A 19657-nucleotide genomic window follows, 5' to 3' on the forward strand; every position below is an offset into this window, starting at 1 on the left:
TCCTTAACTTTTTAAGAACCCAATTTTTGGAGCTGGTTAAGTAAAACATGAAGAACTTTTAATGATTAGAAATGAGACTAACACATGGGTGTGTTTATATGTGGCTGCATTTATATCAGAATACTTGCTAATTGAGAATTCAACTTTAAAGCTAGCTTTATTTAAGGACATTCATTTTTCTAATTATTAAATAATACACGTTCAATTCTGAAAACATAGAAAACAAGAAGAAACAACAAAACCCCCATAATTAAACTTCATAGATGAAACCACTACTTCCTCCCTCTCTTCCTTCCTTCTTTCCATCCTTCGTTTGTTCCTTCCTTCTCTTTTTCCCTTGTTCTTTTTTCATTTATTGCACTGTTTGTATTTATGATCCTAATAACTGCTCAGCTGAACAATGGATGAGAATATACTAGCTCTGTGACGTCGAGCAAGTTACCAACATCTCTATGCTTATTTTATTATTTTTTTAATGGGTGTAATTATGCCTATTTCAAATATCACTGTGAAAATTGAAAATCTGTTTTTTAAATGACCTCTTCAGTTGGTTAGATTTCTTGAGTGTAATAGAATAGGATTGAAATAAAGTTATTCCTGTGGTTAAAGAAATGTGATAGATAGAGTAAATATATAATTTTACTTGCTATCATACTGAAATACATATTTATAGCTACTTTTGCCACCTGGGATTATTATATTAACTTTTTTTTGCTATATGCAAGTCTTTTTAAAGTATTACATTAGAAATGGAATTTCTGTGTCAAAATATATGACTGTATTTAAGTATCAATTCATATGTTCAAATTGTTTTTAAGGGAGGATGAACCAATGCATAAACCAAAGACTATAAATATATAGTCAGGCCTTCACTAAAGCGAGGACATTTTACAAAATATTGCCAACTTATCAGAAGAAAAATGGGATCATTTTACTTTGATGTAGTTCCCATGATTACCATAATAAACTTTTAAAATATGTATATATGCACTGTGTAGTTTTTATTTGGTAACCGTTACGAGTCCTCTGTATATTTTTTACTGAAAAAATTCTTTCATACTGTTCCGTTTAAATTATCTTTAAGAATAGAAATTCTTAAATAAGAATATATATGTGTGTATAAATTCATGCACAGTTTATTAATAATAATATTATATAAAATATGTATACAAATATATAAATTAAAATATGTTTATAAATATATGACTATAAAACATTATTAATATTAACATAATTTATAAATGTTATATATAATATATATAAAGCCAAGTTTCTTGTGGAGCTTTAATTTTAGTGGCGAAATTTTGATTGAAGGTAAAAAAAGTCACCATCAAATTTTACAGAATCAAATTTATTAGTAATTTTCATTGTTATTTGCCATTCATTGTTACCTACCATTCAAACTTCTCAGCCATATACCAATTTTGATTTTGATTTTTGGTATAATTTTTTCCTTCTTTTTACTTTTAAACTTTCATTTTGTTTTAATTTAAGTATATCTCTGGTGGAGTTTAACTTATTTCTGATTTAATTATAAAATCTCTACATCTTGACAGACAATTTTAACCCAATTATATTCATTTCTATAAATCAGCTTTATTTTTGGATTGGCCTCTACCATTACGTTTTTTGGTTTCTATATTCCCTTTACAATTTACTATGTGTCCTTTCTAAATAAACTTTAATTTCTTTTTTCCCTCTAGTATTTTAGGTAAAATATACCTATTTTGAGATGTATCCAACTTGCTCAAACTTAAGTTCTTATTTTGAAAAAAACATGTGCTTTCTACGTCAAAACTAAAACTGTATCTGCTATAGTCTCACCATATAAGATAAATGACTATATTTACTTTCTCACATTTCTCTATTCCTATTCTCAGTTTTTGTTTATTTATATAATTTAGGACTTTTGACCTAGTTATTATAATTGTTGAATTTTATGTATTTTGCATTGTATCTTATCTTTTGTGATTTATAGGAAAGGTAACTTTCAAATCGTTACAAAGACTTGTCAGCAAACATAAATTCATGTAACTAGGGAGTGAAGGGTACCTGGATGAATATACCTAACTTAAAGAGGCAGCTGCTCCTCAACTATAGCTGGTAGTTGCCATGCAGGAATGCTGACAATTCATCCCAGTTAATTTAGAATTTAATGTTAAAATCATCAGATTTTTATAATGTTGGCAACTATTTCAAATTTTTCTAAAAAAGCAAAATACATCTCTAGTTGAAGAATAACCCACAGATGTCTATGTTATAATTTCTGATTTATAATATTTGCATTCTGTTTTGCAACCCACTAACAACAGTAGTTTGGAATTTATTCTCTGTTGAAATGATTTCAGAGTTCATTCCCATTCCTTTCGTACTAAATCTTCCCATTGTTGAATATTTTATTTTCATAGTTTTGATTTTCAGCAGATATTCAGAAATGATACACATAAAATTTCAGAGTTCTTGCATAGCTGAGGATGTCATTCTGTAGACTTCCCATATGAATGGCAGACAGGCATAGAATTCTGGTGTCACAACCTCCGCATCTACACTTTCCCTAAGCTCTGAAACTCCACTGTCTACTCGTGTTTAATATTATCAGGAGGTGTGCATAACCTTTCTATAGGCTCTTTTTCTTTGCTCTTTTCTTGTAGGTTTTATAATGCTTTTTTTCTTTAATAGTTTAAATTTACAAAATTTTATACTATGTCTAAGTGCATCTGTTAGTTTTTTTTTTTTTTTTTTAATCTAATATAGACGAGACTTTTCCATTTGTGACTAAGGTCTTTCTCAGGTTAAGGGATTTAAAATACTCAGATGTATTTTTGAAAAATTTGTCTTTTACATTTCATATGGCCTCTTTTTTTTAGGATCACCAATTATCCATATGACGGAACTTAAATTTTATCCCCTTCATTAACTTATCCCATTTTTGGTTCTACTGGTTCTCTAGTTTTCCTTCACACACTGTAGGTTTATTTGCTACACCATAATACTATACAGATAATGCTATATTTTACCGCTTCTATTACCATCAAATGGTCACCAAGGATGTTATAATTTTTTTTATTTTTTTGTCTTAAAGGTTCATTTTCATCTTCTGCTTGAGAGTCGAGGTTTTTTGTTTTTTTTTTCTACTGGGACTACAAAACTACAAAACAGATGATTTCTTATGCTTGCCTCTATTCCTTAGAATATATTTTTAAAAGAAAAAAAAAGGATTATTTTCAGTATCTTGAATAGTATGTTTTTCTTTCTGTCTTGCAAAATATTTTCATACACTCTGCATTGCTGGTGTGTGTCTCAATTATTTTCTCCTTTGGAACAAAGAGTAGTTCTTGTCAGACTGTGTGCTCCCAATTCTGTTTACTGTATTCTTCTTGTATTACCTTGGATTTACCTGAATTCTTCCATAACCTTTACCTCTGATTCTATGATGAAGATGAAGGTGATACAATTTTATGTTCTAGTAATTTATGGAGAGTAGTAAGAGAGCTAGGACTGTGAAAATTCCTGCCAGGGCAGTTCCCACTGCTGGTTTCTTCACTCTGTTTGGTGAAGCTGCCATGCCACAGACCATTTTTATCAGACAGCTTTGCTGAGATATAATTTATAAACCATACAATTCACCTGTTTAACGTGTACTATTTAATGTTTCAGTTTATCCACAAGAGTAGGCATCCATCACCATATTTCTCCAATCTTTTTGCTGTTTTGCCCGGCCTGACTCCAAGGACAGAGTATGCAATATATCTGGCCTTTTTCATGATGTTCCAGTGGATGAAAGTTGCCTGTAGATCTTAGTTTTTGGTATTATCACACTTGCCTGTGGATTTATTCATTCAACTATTTCATAATACTTCTGACTCACACCAGTCAAAAAAAAAAAAAAAAGAAAAAGAAAACCCTGAGTGAAGTTTTCCTATCAGATTGTTTTTATTCATTCAGGACAACAAATCAGAAGGTATTTGTAGGCTTCTCTAAGACACCTTCAGGAATGGGAGGTGTAAATTAGTCGTCATTATCTTCAATCAGTGTGGTCACAGCTCTACTTTATTTAGCAGAACCTTCTTAAACTTTGTGGCATGTGGAATGCATCCTATCCAAGCACTGAGAGCAAAAGGGCATTTATCTTATTTTACATTACTTTGTTCATTTCAACTGGTTTTTAGATGCAAGAAGGAAAAAAAGAGGACAGATTAGATATCTGTCTACACTGCTCTCTCAGAAGTCTAAGGGCAATTTTATAAGTTCATATTTAAGACATAAAAATAAGTGAATAAGAAAGAGAAAAATAATATATTTTGATTGAGCTCTATATTTTATTATCAGAAGTATCGAACCCACTTCAAATAAGTAACAAATGTGATACTTTTTTCTTGCCGGTCCAGGAGTGACTGAAATAAATTTAAAGATCAGATAATTCATTAATTCCAAAGCTGAAACATTGTTCAATTTAACATTTCTTCAAGCAATAACAGGGGTGTTCAAATGACTGCATGGAAGTACATAAAACAAAATGAAGAACTCAATGCCTTTTCTTACCTTGGTTTAAAGGAATAATTTTCAAAATTCTCAAATTTCTTGTAATTCTAAATATTGGAATGAAATTTAGAGGTGAATATCTTGATATATGTCTGTGGAATAAATTAGAGTTATTTAGAAGTCATATTGAGTTTATGTTACTTACCTTTATCTCTTTATGCTATTTGAAACTTATTTTTAAAATCATATATCCAACTGTTTCCCTTGCTTTCATTATTGCACTTTGCAAATAGTTGTATTATTGATTGGAGGGAAAGATTGCTGCAATGCAAGGTATCCAAGTAAATATTACTCTACAAACAAATTATGAGAGTTTATAAAAGCTTGACACCTTGAGTACTCACAACTTCATATCGAATACTCTATATTATGTTCATATATATTTTGAATCTAATTGGTGAAGAGATAGTTAAAAATAAGAAAATCCATAGGTTTTTAAAGGAATAAGATTTAAGTAAACTTCTGATGATGATAACGGTGATGGTGATGGTAGCAGAAGACACGGTGTATAGCGGTTAAGGGCACAGACTCTGTAGCCAGTCTGCCCGTGTAGAAATACAGGCTCCACTATTTACTAGCTGTGTGATATGACAAAAATGGCAATCTTTCTTGCCTCGTTTTTCTCAAACGTAAAGTAAGGAGAATAATACTTCCTGATTCTGAGGATTTGGGGGGGATTCAATAAGTTAATATATGTAAAGTTTATAGCAAAGCAACTGGCACATACTAAGGGCTAAGTGTTCACTAAGTGTAAGCTAATAGCAATGGCAAGAGGAGAAATAATAATAGCAATAGTAGAAGTAGTAGTGACAATAATTTCAATGATATTAGCTACTATTTTTTGACTGCTTACAACATGGCAGAAAATAATTATGTTCTCTATACAGGTTATTTCTTTTTAAAAAAATTGACCTCAAGTCTACAAATAGAGTATTATTTTAAATTATTTTTAACAGAATTTTGCTGCATGACAATTTCTTTAGACATAAAATAGAGTACACTAAGTAGAAGAATTAAAAAAATCAATACACATGTAAATTATCAGAATTTAATGTACCATTCTAGAAAGATGTGCATGTGTATAAAATATCTTATTCTGATAACTAGAATATTTACAGTTCTTAACCAATGTAGATTAGAGACAAAATCAGATATCCTAGGATCCTCTCCTAAGTTTCCAGGAGAGTTTCTGGTCACTGAAAACATTCACTTCAAATGCAAAAATTCAACCTCTATTGTTTTTGACTTAGGTAGAGAACAGAGATAATATCCCATTCTTTCATTTTCATCGCATATTCTGAGGACTAGCTCTGTTGGAGCTTCCTGAGAGAACTCATTATGGCTATGATGTATGAGTTATTCTTTACTCACAGAAGTTTTGCAGGCAGAAAACTTTGTCAACGCCAATGTTTCTTTATGAAAAGCATTTTCTTAGCAAGGTATCAAGATGTTTGCAACTTAAAAGAAGTACTCACTCAAACAAAGTTACACTGAAATCAAGCCAGTTCCATGGATCACCAAAGAAATAAAAAGGTCCTGCCCAGATGCCACTTGCAATGAGTTTTACAAGTATTTCAAATGTATAAATTCCAAGCAAAGTATTCCTGCAGAAAAATTTTCATATAATTTTCATATAACTTTTCATATTAAAAGTGAGACATACATCGTTTACTCTGAAATACTATGCCTAGGGTAATTACCTGGCAACCAATCAACCAATCAACCAATCAATCAATCAACCAGACAACCATAGGATAGGGCTTTAGTTAGAGCTTCTAGAGTGGGCTATGTCTTACAGCACTGACCATGAAATTTGACTATCAATTAGTTGTGCAATGTGTATAAACATTATATTATGTACACTGTATAATATATATAAAATATAAATATTAATTTGTACCATAACATGTGATATATAATGTACTGTAATACAATGTGTTAAATATAAAATATAATTATATATGCAATTATATATAACAAAATTATTTAACTTACTGTAATGCTGGCCCCCATTTTGGCAAATCAGTCATGGACATAAGTACGCAGTCAATCAGGACACTAATTAAGATGAACATTTGGGAAAAGGTAAGGTATAGTCAAGGAGTGATGGTAATAAAAATAATATTGGAAATACATGTTTCTATAATCTATTTATATGTATGTACACATACAAAATCAGATAGTTTCTTAAATGTTAAAAAGCATACTATTCACATTGAAAAACAATGAGGATTAAGATTTGTTAACATTTACTACTGTTGTATGTACTAGAAAAAGTATGTATATATTTTTTGGCCACGGGGCATGCAGGATCTTAGTTCCCTTACCAAGGATTGAACCCTCACCGCCTGCAATGGAAATACAGAGTCTTAACTGCTGGACCACCAGGGAAGTCCCTAGAAATATATTTTAATGTATTTTCAAATATGGGACACAGTGCAATTATAATCAAGATTTCAGTGTAACCTAAAATGAGATATTAATTAAAAAGACAAAAAGACTGCAGCAATATTTGAATAGAATAGTTGCATTTGATATTAGTACAGCCTAAAACCAACAGAAAAGGATATGGATGTACCAAAATCTTAATGGTTGTTCTTCTAATGGAATTGAAAGGAGACAATGTACACCAGGTGGCATTGAATCTGAATATGGTTCTCTTTTTATTTAGTACAATGAAGGTCTGCAAGAGGAAAAGAGGAACATTGAGTGAAATCAGAACTGAGAGCTATGATCTCATCAATTACGCAGCATGTTGCCAATGATCGTTTCAGTCACGAAGTCTAACAGTTATATTTCTTACATTTTGAAATCCTTTTACAGACTAAATCAAATGGAAAGGGTTTTTTTAAAAGCTGTTTTTATTAATATTTAGGCTTGCCTACCACTTTTTTCTTTTTTGCCAGTGTTCTACCTAAGAAAACTACTTGTCACACACCAATCCTTAAGTCTTCCTGCAGAAGTAAAGTAATAGAAAGAAATCAATATCTGGATGGCTCATGGGTATGCATTTAAGCATACTAAAATTCAATGAATGTAAAATAAGTTAATTTTATTTTGAAGCAAATAAGGTATGGGATTATAGTAGTAAAAGTGACCCGATGCACTCAAACATTACATTAATCATTAGTAATTATCTATGGTATAAAACCCACTTGTATGTTATCACTGACATAAACATATTTAAAACAGAAATTTATATCATGTAAAACTAACGTGTTGGGGATATAGAAACATTAAGCCAAAAAAAGGGAAAAATCAGAAACACCTTAGAAAGGATATATATGTATATGTGTGTATATGTATATGTGTGTAAAATATGGATAAACACAGCAAAAGTGTATATGTAGGTGTGTATGTCTGTCTTTGCTGTGGTGTGTGTATAACTATATTACATGTAGTAAATATTATATAGAGTATAACGTAGCAGTATATAATATATAATGCACAATGCATGTGATAAAATATAATATGCTAAAATATATATTACATTTAATATATAATTATACAGAGGTATATGTGGTGACTATATATTTGTATTTATATTTGTGTATATATACAAATATATATTCATTGATATTTTATGAATACCCATTATAAATGGAAACCAAGTCACGCTATAATTCTCAATAGAACACTTTTCCAACAAATCATCTGTGTGTATTTTGGCCTGATTGTAGTTATTTTCCCTCTTTCCATTTTAAAAGCAAAGAGAAAATTAAAAGGGCTAAATAAAATAAGTCTGATTGTTTTAAATGTGCTTTCCATGTATTTTCCAAAACAACCTCAAACTTCACATAAGATGTAGCCAACCAGCTTATGTCTTTGTGAAAGGAATGAGTAATTCCAGATATAATAATTTTCTAGTTAATGTTTAACTGCTGAAATTGCTCATTTAATTTTAGAATTATTTATTTGTATGCCATCATTAATAGAGTAAACTAAATATAATTCAAATTTTTACTAACTGTTATCACTAACAAGAATACTTTTTATACTAAGGTATCCTTACAGTTTTTAGTTTATTTTATTTTTCAAAATCTTTGATTTTGTCTTCAGTAACACACCTAGATTTGTCTTCTATGTCTGTACACACTACAAAGAACTCAGGACTCTGCTACAAGTTACCTCTAAGATTATTGTGTTATATCAACCGTTAATGACTTAAGCATAGCAAAAGTAAAAGCAGAGATAATTGAGATGAAGACTTACATTTTCACTAAATGTTCTTAAGATTTTACAGGTATTTTATAGTGAATGATGCATAATGCCCATGGAGGCTACCAGAGATACTGGAGTCTTTTTGTTAATATATACATTTATACTGTAAAACGTCAATATGCTTCCACCATGCAAAGTATTCGAAAGAGTTGTGATTATACAAAATGTTCACTTTGCTTTCCATCCAGAAATTGATTCAATTCCATTTCATCCATTTGGTAAAATCACTGAATGCTCTACAAGAATATCAAATTACATTTGTCCACAATGGGGCTAATCTTTATCTCCCCCAAATCTGATACTTCTTTATAGTTACTTCATTTTTGCCAAAAGCACTTCTATTCTTTCAAGCTGGAAACTGCTGGCATTATTAATCAGTCTTCAAAACCTGCTGCTTCTTCTCAGATGTGTTACCCCTCTCTACCCGAAGTACTCCTATAATCCAGACCTCTTGACTTCAGGCCTCGATGGCTTTCTCTCCAATTTCATCTTTCTGACCCTATCTCTTTCATGCAATAGTAATTTAGAAATCTCTAGATTAATCTTACTTAAACACTGCATTCATCACATCAGTACTTTGGCCACCACATTAAAGCCAGGTTGTCATCTCCATTACCTCATCTTATTTCCCACAATTTATACCACATCTACAGGATTCTAGTTCTATCATCAGCCTATCTCTTCCCTATTCCAGAATTAATCTCTGCTATGGACTGTTCATTGAAGATCTTCCATTTGCGTTATAAAAATGTGAAGTATTCTCCAAGCTATAACTCAAATTCTATTTCCTTAGTGAAGATTCTTCCAGCTTTGTCAGTCCACACAGATCTCTGTCTTTTCTAAGCATAATTATTTTTGTTTTTATCATTTTGTGCTCCTTTTTGGAGTGTTCAAATATTTAGTACGTTCCTCAAGTCGTTTTTGGGATAAGATAGGATGTGACTGTATGAATGAATGAAATATAGACCCACTTTATTTTCATAACTACCAAGTAAACTCATCAAATCGAACAGTTGAAATTGCTGTGCATAGCATAGAGATTTTATATCATGTTATTTGAAAATCAATAACCTTAAGTAGCCAATAGCCAATCATCATGCTCACATAAACAAATCATTTACATTAAGGCATAATGGTATAGCCTGTTACATACAAAGTAAAGTAATCCAAACAAACTAATCTACCAGGCAAATAATCACTTTTGATAAAAATCTCAGATATGTGTGAAATTTCTTATCCAGTTTTCTGTAACTTAAAATAACGCCTTCACTTATTCTTCCATCTTCTTTCATCTTATCTCAATTACATTTTTTTGCATGTCTGGAGAATGAATAAAAATGCAGTCACAATAAGTTCAATTAATCCTTACCTTTTTATTCTTGTAGTATGGGTCCACATCTTCCAATGGCTCTGACACCATTGCTCGAGGAAGATTTCCATACACAAATGGAAGCTCTTTTCCAACTTCCAAGTCAGAGTCCGGCTTTAAATCTTCCATGTGTTCCTTGCTGTGTTTTTTAGCACTAAGCTGTTCCATAATTTCAAGAGACTCTCTGGTGAAGGGGACAAGGCCCTTAGGTTCTGGGGAAGCCATTTTCAATTTTGCACCTGCAAGAAAAGTATTTTCTTCAGTTCTATATAAGATTCAGGTATATAAAGAAAAATTTTAAATTATAAAAGTTTAGGATATGAATAAAAGAGAATAGCAAACTGAATAAATGCATTCAAAGAAAATTCCTGAGTTTTAGAGAAATCTGAGTTATTAAACTTGGTTTCATTTCACTTAATATTAGACAATTTGTAATTTCATGAATAACGCATTCTATTTCATTTATTCATCCATTGAATCCTTTTTCTTTTACTGAAATCTGCCTTTCAGTTTCTCCCTTGTTAATGAAAGAGTTCTGAAGTGGCTAGAGATAGCTTCCTCCACAAGAATGCAGACAGCAGTATCAAGCAGTATTTCATCTTGTGGAACTGAAAACCACAGCCACAGAAAGATAGAGAAAATGAAAAAGCAGAGGGCATTGTACCAGATGAAGGGACAGGATAAAAACCCAGAAAAACAACTAAATGAAGAGGAGATAGGCACCCTTACAGAAAAAGAATTCAGGATAATGATGGTGAAGATGATCCACGACTTTGAAAAAAGACTGCATGCAAAGATCGAAAAGTTTACTAAAGACCAAGAAGAATTAAAGAGCAAACAAACGGAGATAGGCAACACAATAACTGAAGTGAAAAACACACTAGAAGGAACCAATAGCAGATTAACTGAGGCAGAAGGGCAAATAAGTGACCTGGAAGACAGAATGGTGACAATCACTGATGCGGAAAAGAATAAGGGAAATAGAATGAAAAGAACTGAAGACAGCTTAAGACACCTCTGGGACAATGTTAAATGCACCAACATTCGCATTATAGGGGTCCCAGAAGGGGAAGGGAGAGAGAAAGGACCTGAGAAAATATTGGAAGAGATTATTGTTGAAAACTTCCCTAACATAGGAAAGGAAATAACTACCCAAGTCCAGGAAGTACAGAGAGTCCCAGGCAGGATAAACCCAAGGAGAAACAGGCCAAGACATATAGTAGTCAAATTGACAAAAATTAAAGACAGAGAAAAGTTATCAAAAGCAACAAGGGAAAAACGACAAATAACATACAAGGGAACTCCCATAAGGGTAACAGCTGATTTCTCAGCAGAAACTCTGCAAGCCAGAAGGGAGTGGCATGATATATTTCAAGTGATGAAAGAGAAGAACCTACAACCAAGAATACTCTACCCAGCAAGGATCTCATTCAGATTCGAGGGAGACATCAAAAGCTTTACAGACAAGCAACAGCTAAGAGAATTGAGCACCACCAAACCAGCCCTACAACAAATGCTAAAGGAACTTCTCTAAGCGGGAAACATAAGAGAAGAAAAGGACCTACAAAAACAACAACAAAACAATTAAGAAAATGGTAATAGGAACATACATATCAATAACTACCTTGAATGTAAATGGACTAAATGCATCAACCAAAAGACACAGACTGCTTGAATGGATACAAAAACAAGACCCATATATATGCTGTCTCCAAGAGACCCACTTCAGACCTAGGGACACATGCAGACTGAAAGTGAGGAGATGGAAAAAGATATTCCATGCAAATGGAAGTCAAAAGGAAGCTGGAGTAGCAATACTCATATCAGATAAAAGAGACTTTAAAATAAAAAATGTTACAAGAGACAAGAAAGGGCATTACATAGAGATCAAGGGATCCATCCAAGAAGAGGAGATACCAATTATAAATATATATGCACCCAGTATAGGAGCACCTCAATACATAAGGCAAATGCTAACAACTATGAAAGAGGAAATGCAAGGCAGAAATAGACACAGATGTGGAGAACAAACACATGGACACCAAATGGGGAAAGTGGGGAGGGTTGGGGGGTGATGAATTGGGAGATTGGGATACCAAATTGTACAATCTAAATATGTGATGTTTATTGTCTAAGTGTATCTATCTCAATAAAAGTTCTTAAGAAAAATTAAAAAATTAAAAAAAAAGTGGCTAGAGATTGTTGGAAGGCCAAATCCAATTATTTCACTCCCATTTACTAGATTTTCCTTCTCTAAATTCAATTTTTATCAGCTCTGGGACCCACTCTTCTATATCTCTTCCTTTAGTCTGATTATTTCCTTTGACTTAGTTATTCCTCCCAAATTTTAACTTGATATCCTTTAAAGTTCTGCTTTTCCCTTTTATTATATCCATTTTTATGGTAAATACATAGGCAAACACAGTTTTAACTACCATACATGCGTATTTACCAAGCACATTTCCCAAAACACTCCCTTCCCTCAGTCATCTATGAGGCAATCTACCAATAACACCAATTTAACAGGTAAAAACAAAATTTGCTATTTTTCCCCAAGACTAGAATCACTCTTTTACCTTCTAGCCATTGTAAAAACAAAAACACACATATAAACTTATTACAGTGAAAATTACTCATGAAATTTTTTTTTCATTAATTAGCCTGGAAAAAGTAATTTTCTTACAATTATTTTCCTTAGGTATTTAAATATTACCCATTGTTCATATACCTACATCAAGATAGTCATCTTTGTAATTCTATCTCTGGCTTGCTTTAGTAGTCTTTACAGGTTTCTCTCAATTCTAGTCTTTATTTCAAGTCATCCTATGGGTCACTCAGATTAGTCTTCATTAAATATAATTTCATGCATGAATTCTTCATTGATGAACCTTGTTCTTTCCTCTCATATAAAAGTATGTTCTCTTGTTGATTTTTTCCAGCTCAATTTCTGTCAAAACCTACTCTTCAAGTGAACCTACTCAGCGACAACTGGCTGATTATTCTTTATACATTCCCCTTAACCCTCCTTGTAATTTTATTATTGCAGTTAAGGATAATAAACTTTGTACTTGACACTGTAGCATTTTCTATATGTATATTTTGTCTCTTATAGTGCTGGTCTTAGCTGAATTTCCTCTATAATATTTTCCTAAGACAGAAATCACACACATATGCTAATTCAGAATTTTCCACTGCTGGGCAAATTGAGTTGTTTAATAGTTGAATCCATTACTTGCTATTAATGGAAAGTAAGAAAATATAAGTTAATCATAACAGAGTACCAATCATTCTGAGAATCAGACTCCTACCAGCTTAAACAAGAGGTGTTAGAGAAAGATTTTCACTAGACAAATATCAATCTCATAGACATCCAAGGAGAGAACACATAGTCTATTTCTATATCCTGAAAAATAAAAATGGAAAATAATTACTGAGATAAGTCCTTACTTGGCATCATAGTTTTCTCGACTTTTCCTTTAATTTCTACTGCATTCTATCTAAAGAACGGCTACTTATGCTTACTTCTAAGAATGCACATAGAACAAAATGCCATCCCCTGCCTCAATTTTATTTGATTTTCAGTTTAAGTTCCCACCATATGCCTATAACCTCTACATCCAAAAATGTAAATAAAAAGATACTGTTATTGATTAGCCCAGCCTATGGATTTATTTCCTCTTGGTTCAGTCATTTATGACCAGAGAGAGGGACATTTTCACAATAGCACTGGCAGCTTATGCCTGAGACCCTCAAGGGATGTTGCAAGGATGGGGTGCAAGGCAATTTTAAAGAGAGAAGCAGGGAACAGGAATGTTAGCATGCATCTACTTGGAACCCCCTTTCCAGAATAATAAAAACTAACAATTGCTCATCATAAACGTTGCTTATTTTTCAAGTATCTTGCTTCAATATCACGCATGAAACTAACACTTATTAAAGGATTATTAAGAATTACTTATATACACCATAGGCACATACAGATACATGCATAGTAATACCTTACACATCAAATTTTATTGAGGGAGTCAAAATGCTTTGAATAAGTACAGTTTATGAAGACAAGCTACAGACCACTGACGTTTGCTCTTACTGACATATATAATCTTCTTCTTTTAAAATATTTAATGAGTTTTCAAAATTGTACTCCTTACATGGAGTTCCTTAAATAGATTCTTAACGATTCATGGTTATAGGCTAGTACAAACAGAATCACAAACTTTGGAATTAGACCTACAGTCAAATCCTAAGTTCTGTTATTAATATTCTTAGAGGTCTCAGTTAAATTACTTATATTCTTGAATCTGTCAATCATAAAATTAGGATTTCTACTCAGGTTAAATAAGGATAAAATAAAATAACATGGATGAAAATGCCTAGTGCAGTGACTGGCACATAATAGGTTCGAATGAAACATAGAATTTTTAACTGTGATATGATTTTATATCTAAGAATGATTGGTCAAATCTGATAGAATAATAGTATAGTAGGAATACATGTAAGGTTTTGAAATTTGAACCAAAACAACCCATCTGCGCAAGTGCAGTCAGTATGTTTTTACAGCAGAGAAAGCTGCCAAGGCGGTTTACTTACTGGTAATTGCAATATAAATCAATACTGATTTATGTCTGCCAAGAAAGATAATATAATCTTTATCTGTATTGAAGGAAGATGGAGGAGGCAGTTTTTCTCTATTCTGCTGTATTGCATGACCACACCCAAAAGGCAGGCCTGTAAACTAGAAGGTCTTCAAATGGGGTCAGCATGTTGATAAAACTCAAATCATGCCATCTATAGACCAATTAAAAGAAAAGATACATTAGTTGAAGTAGAAGAGATGGAAGTAGAGCATTATTGTTTCCAAGTATCTGAATGATTTTATGTAGAAGAGAAATTAGACTTAAGTATTATTTTTAAAAAATAAGATGAACTAGGAGTAATGAGCTGAAGCCAGAATAGATTTGGCTCAAGATAATAATGCACTTTCTAAATAGCCATTTAAAAATGGAATAGGTTGATTGGGACATTAATGCTTCCCTGTGACTAGCAATGTGGAAGCATGAACTTGTTAACAGTTGGGTAGAAAAATTTTAATGGGTCCAAATACTGATATATTACTACCTTGTAGTTTTACAACTTTCCAATCCTAAAATCTTTGAATTGAATTTTTAGAGTATCACATGACCTAAAAGTTTGGGCTAAATATTAGCTAAACTAAACCTATGCAGCATTGAATTAACAATCATCAAATTAATAAAATCAAAAGCATTTTTACATATATCTTTTCAAAAGCATTTTTACATATATCTTCTCATATTACAGTAAAAGTGCTTTTTTATATTTTACTGATCATTCTAACTGCTAAATATCATTATTAAGTTTATGTGTGTAAAAAATATTTTCCTTAAAAGTAGATACAAAGGCAGGTTATAAACTTATTGCAAAGATGTCACCATTAATGAAATATTTTTGGACACCATCCATTGAAACCTCAAAATTTAATTTGCCAGCCAGTCTTCTTATTGTGTAGTCCAAATATAATCTTCTTTTTCTTTCTGTTATCACTTCACAGCATAAAAATCTTTGACTCCCCAGTTTGCCACTTACTCTCTATGAGACCTTGATAACATAGCCTGGGTAAATTTTGCAACCCTTCGTATACCGCACAGGGTCACAAACACTAAACCAGACCACCTATGCATATACAGAAAGCCTGCTCCACAGTACTGACTCTGTCAGTGCTAATTCTCTCTCCCCATCCAGTCAGTTATTCCAAAAGACTTCTTAGTCATGATTTTGATGCTCAATGAGACCACTCTGGTTGTTGACTAGGTGAATGAATGGGTAGTGGGCATTGTCTTCTGCGGTATGACAAAGAAATGCAAGAGCTTAATCAAATAAAACTGGCTCGCATCTGACTTTTAGACGGCTGAGTGCAGATTGTAAATTATTAATCATTAAATCATAATTCAGTAAAAGCATTTCTGTGGGGAATTTATGAAGTATGGTCCAGGCCCTATGTTTTCTGGTGAGTGATCTTAATATAGAACTAATGCCTGAAAAATATAGAAAGATTAATAGTTAATCTGTCCATTAGACTGCCTTTCTAAAAAATTGAATAGCTAAAGTAAGATTTTGGCAAGAATCATATCAAAATCAACTCAGGTTTGGTCTCTAACAAGTTCCAGTTGTACTAATATTTTATGTTGTTGATTAAAGTGCAAGCCATTTCTCTTGGACATTAGATGAAAGTAGCAGTACCAGCACCAGTATGGAGAAAAGAGGTGCGTTCTTATAGAAAAAAATATTCTCCTTAAAAAAAAACTTTAAGCATCTGAGCATGGGCCAATATTTACCGTAATAATTATGGCAATTATAATGATCGTTACACTTGCTGAGTGGCTACCATTTCAAGGCACTGAACTAGATGTTTCTAACTCTGTTACCTCATATTCTCACATAGTACCCTTGTGATCACCATTTTACAAATGAGGAGACAGAGACTGATGAGTCTCACGACCTCTCTATCATTGTACAGGTAGTGAAGATAGATGCTAGCCTAGGTGTGTCCAAATCGACATTTGAGTGCCTCTAAACTACACCAAAAAAGTGCTCACAAGCTGTAAAATTTTAAGACAAGTGTAAATAATTGATACCTCTGTATGGCTACTTTGGAGATATCCCCAAACCAATGGGCTTACTAGGATAACTTGCTTCACTGAGTAGCTGCCAGGTTGATGTCAGGTGGAATGGTCTGGAAATTTTCTTTGTGTAAATGTTGTCAAAATCAAATATTTTGTAAAATTTTGTAAAATTGAAGGTGAGCAAGCATGGTGGACATTAATTTGGAGGGAGGAGGTGCTGCCTAGCAATGGCGACCCTGCACATAGATTTAGGGAATCTGTTACTGTATGAATCACGGTGGGAGACCTGCTGCAATAGAAATAGAAAGGAGCAGGTGACTTTTCCAGGGCCTCATGGATCTAAGAAGTGACCACATGACCTTGGCTGAGCCAATCAAGTACATCAGCTCAAGATTTCTAATCTGGATTTAATGACACAAAATAAGAGAGGCAGTGGAGAATCCCTATGCGTAAGAGAGTCCGAAGTTTTAGGTTTTCACCAGTTTAGGAATCAATAGCAGCAAGGGAGTCAGTAGCAGTGACCAGAGCGATATTTTTGGTGGTTTTAGCTGAGGTATTATTGATGTCAACTGGACCGGTTCTGCCATATATTGGCTTTGATCTTGGCTGACTAGTTTGCCATCCCCTATTACCCCTCCCCCCATTTTCTGTTTTGGATGCCCAGATTTAAGATTATTGAGAGCTGAGTTTTAACCTGTCACATGATTTCATTCCCCCAGACTGATTTTGTTACTGTCATTAAGCATAATTTGAAGCATTAGTATAATACAGAATCTACACAAAAACTGTAGTTTCAAATCAGAGTGGGAAAATAGAGTTTATTGGGAAGTTTGTGGAAATGCTTTTTTCCCCCAGCACTTTCACAATTAGGGAGAGCATCCTCTTTCTGTCAGTCATTTAAAATGAAAATTGAGACTGTATTTTCTATAAAGACTTGGAGTATGAGAGAGAGTGCAGATGAATTTGGTTTTACTTTTCCTTTACAGGCATTTTGAAGTTTGGGCATCCTCTGCCTCCTAGTTATGCTGATGGTGTGTGTTTTGTGTAGTTTTGTTTGTTTTTCTTTTTTGTGCTGTATTCTTTGTGCAGCATATATATGAAGGAGCAGAATCAGGCAGTTTCCATTATCGTTGGCTCTATCCACTTATATCCAAATAGAAGTTAGATGGCTCAATGATTCAAATCAAAATAAAATTTAAAAAAACACCAATGAAACATAAAAGAAATCAGAAGTAAACATGTTTATAATAATTTAAAATGGAAGCCCTAGTTTAATAAAGCAAAGTCCTGCCTAGGATGTAGGAAATAAAGCACTCTAGTAAACTTTTTTGATAGTGTTAAATTGGTACAAATCTTTTAAAAGGAAATCTGATACTAGTTCTCTGACTTAAAATGTACATATCTTACCTTTGCAATTTGAGCAATAGGAACTGACCTCATGGGTATACCTCAAACCAATTTATATGCACAAGATTGTTCAGAGTAGTATTTTGATAGCTAAGAATAGAAGCAGTTAACATGTATTTCAGGTCCGGCTTCGAAAATCTACATATTTTAAAGTATACGCATGTAGAATTATTTTAAAAATAGAAACAAGTGTTAATTAGAAAATGTGATTTTTAATACCTCTTTATAAATTAAAAAACCTAATAGTTGATTTCTAACTAGGTACATAGATCACGGGTTCTGACAGTGAGGTCTATAACATCTGGATTTTACGACTGAATATCATGTCATATAGAGAATATGAAATGTGAAAAAGTACCAGTTTAGAGATTATGGCAGGGAGAGATAATGTTTTGTATTTTTGGGGATTTGAGGTACATCTGAAACATCCAAAAGTAAAAATTGAGAGATTAATTAGAAATTTGGATCTAGAGTTTAATAAAGAAAATTAAACTGTATATGTGCTTATATGTTTTATACATACACAGAAACATATGTGTATAAATGAGTGTGTGCATATATACATACTCTACGTGGTTATATAGTTATACCATATATAAATAGCTGAAACTAAAAGATTATGTGGATTTGCAAAATGTGTGGAATTCTTTGTGAAATCACAAAATGTGTGATTTCAAGGACAGTTTATTGAAAAGGACCTACCTATAACTTAACCATTTTTGATGAAAAAAATAGTTTAGAAAACAAATTATTTTATATATCACTACTAATAAAGGTTTTAAATCAGATCAGTTAAATATTAACAAGGGATACCATGGTCAGAAGAGTAAAAGCATGTAAAAATAATATATTATATATTAGGGAACAAAGACAAAATAATCACTGGCTTCTAGTCATAAAAGAACAGAAACCAGAAGACAACATAACAGTCTTTACAGTGCTGAAAGAAAAAGAAATGTAAGGCTAAGATTACAAATACACCAAAAGTACCCTTCAAGAATGAAGGCAAAATAATTTTCAAATGTTTCAGATGGAAATTTAGATCTCTAGGAGGGAATGAAGAGGAAAATGATAAACATATGGGAGAGTATAAAAAATATAAAGCATAATTACCAAAACCTGGAAGCAGCCCAGCTGTCCATCCATAGAACAGAGAAAAAAATAAAAATTGTGGCATATTTATACAACAGAACACAATCCTGTGATAAAAATGAATGAACCACTGATGCACATGAGTCCAAAACCTTCTGCCAAGTGAAAGAAGCCTTACACCAAAGATTACGTCCCCATTTCATACGAAATGCTAGAACAGACAAAATTAATCTCTAGGAGTGAAGTAGGAACTGACTGGTGGATTGGAGGAAAGATGGAGCTTCTGGGGCGGGGTCATGTGTGACATCCTGAGGGTTCGGAGCACACGGGTATTTATGTTTGTCAAAACTGATGAAATGATACTCTTAAGGTTTGTGGATTTTAC

General features: G+C 32.6%; 1 protein-coding gene across 1 annotated transcript in view; it reads right to left on the minus strand.

Annotated features, from left to right (window-relative positions):
- SCN7A (sodium voltage-gated channel alpha subunit 7) overlaps nt 1-19657 on the minus strand; it is a 76236-nt gene that overhangs the window by 46221 nt on the left and 10358 nt on the right. Inside the window, exons 2-6 of the mRNA XM_057746816.1 lie at nt 10133-10371; nt 7113-7225; nt 6538-6627; nt 6018-6146; nt 4543-4634 (exon numbers count right to left, since the gene is read on the minus strand). Of these exons, the coding sequence (XP_057602799.1) occupies nt 4543-4634; nt 6018-6146; nt 6538-6627; nt 7113-7225; nt 10133-10371 (663 nt within the window). The remainder of the gene's footprint in view (nt 1-4542; nt 4635-6017; nt 6147-6537; nt 6628-7112; nt 7226-10132; nt 10372-19657) is intronic.

This window comes from Hippopotamus amphibius, chromosome 8, assembly GCF_030028045.1.
Source record: "Hippopotamus amphibius kiboko isolate mHipAmp2 chromosome 8, mHipAmp2.hap2, whole genome shotgun sequence".
Classification (NCBI taxonomy): Eukaryota; Metazoa; Chordata; class Mammalia; order Artiodactyla; family Hippopotamidae; genus Hippopotamus; species Hippopotamus amphibius.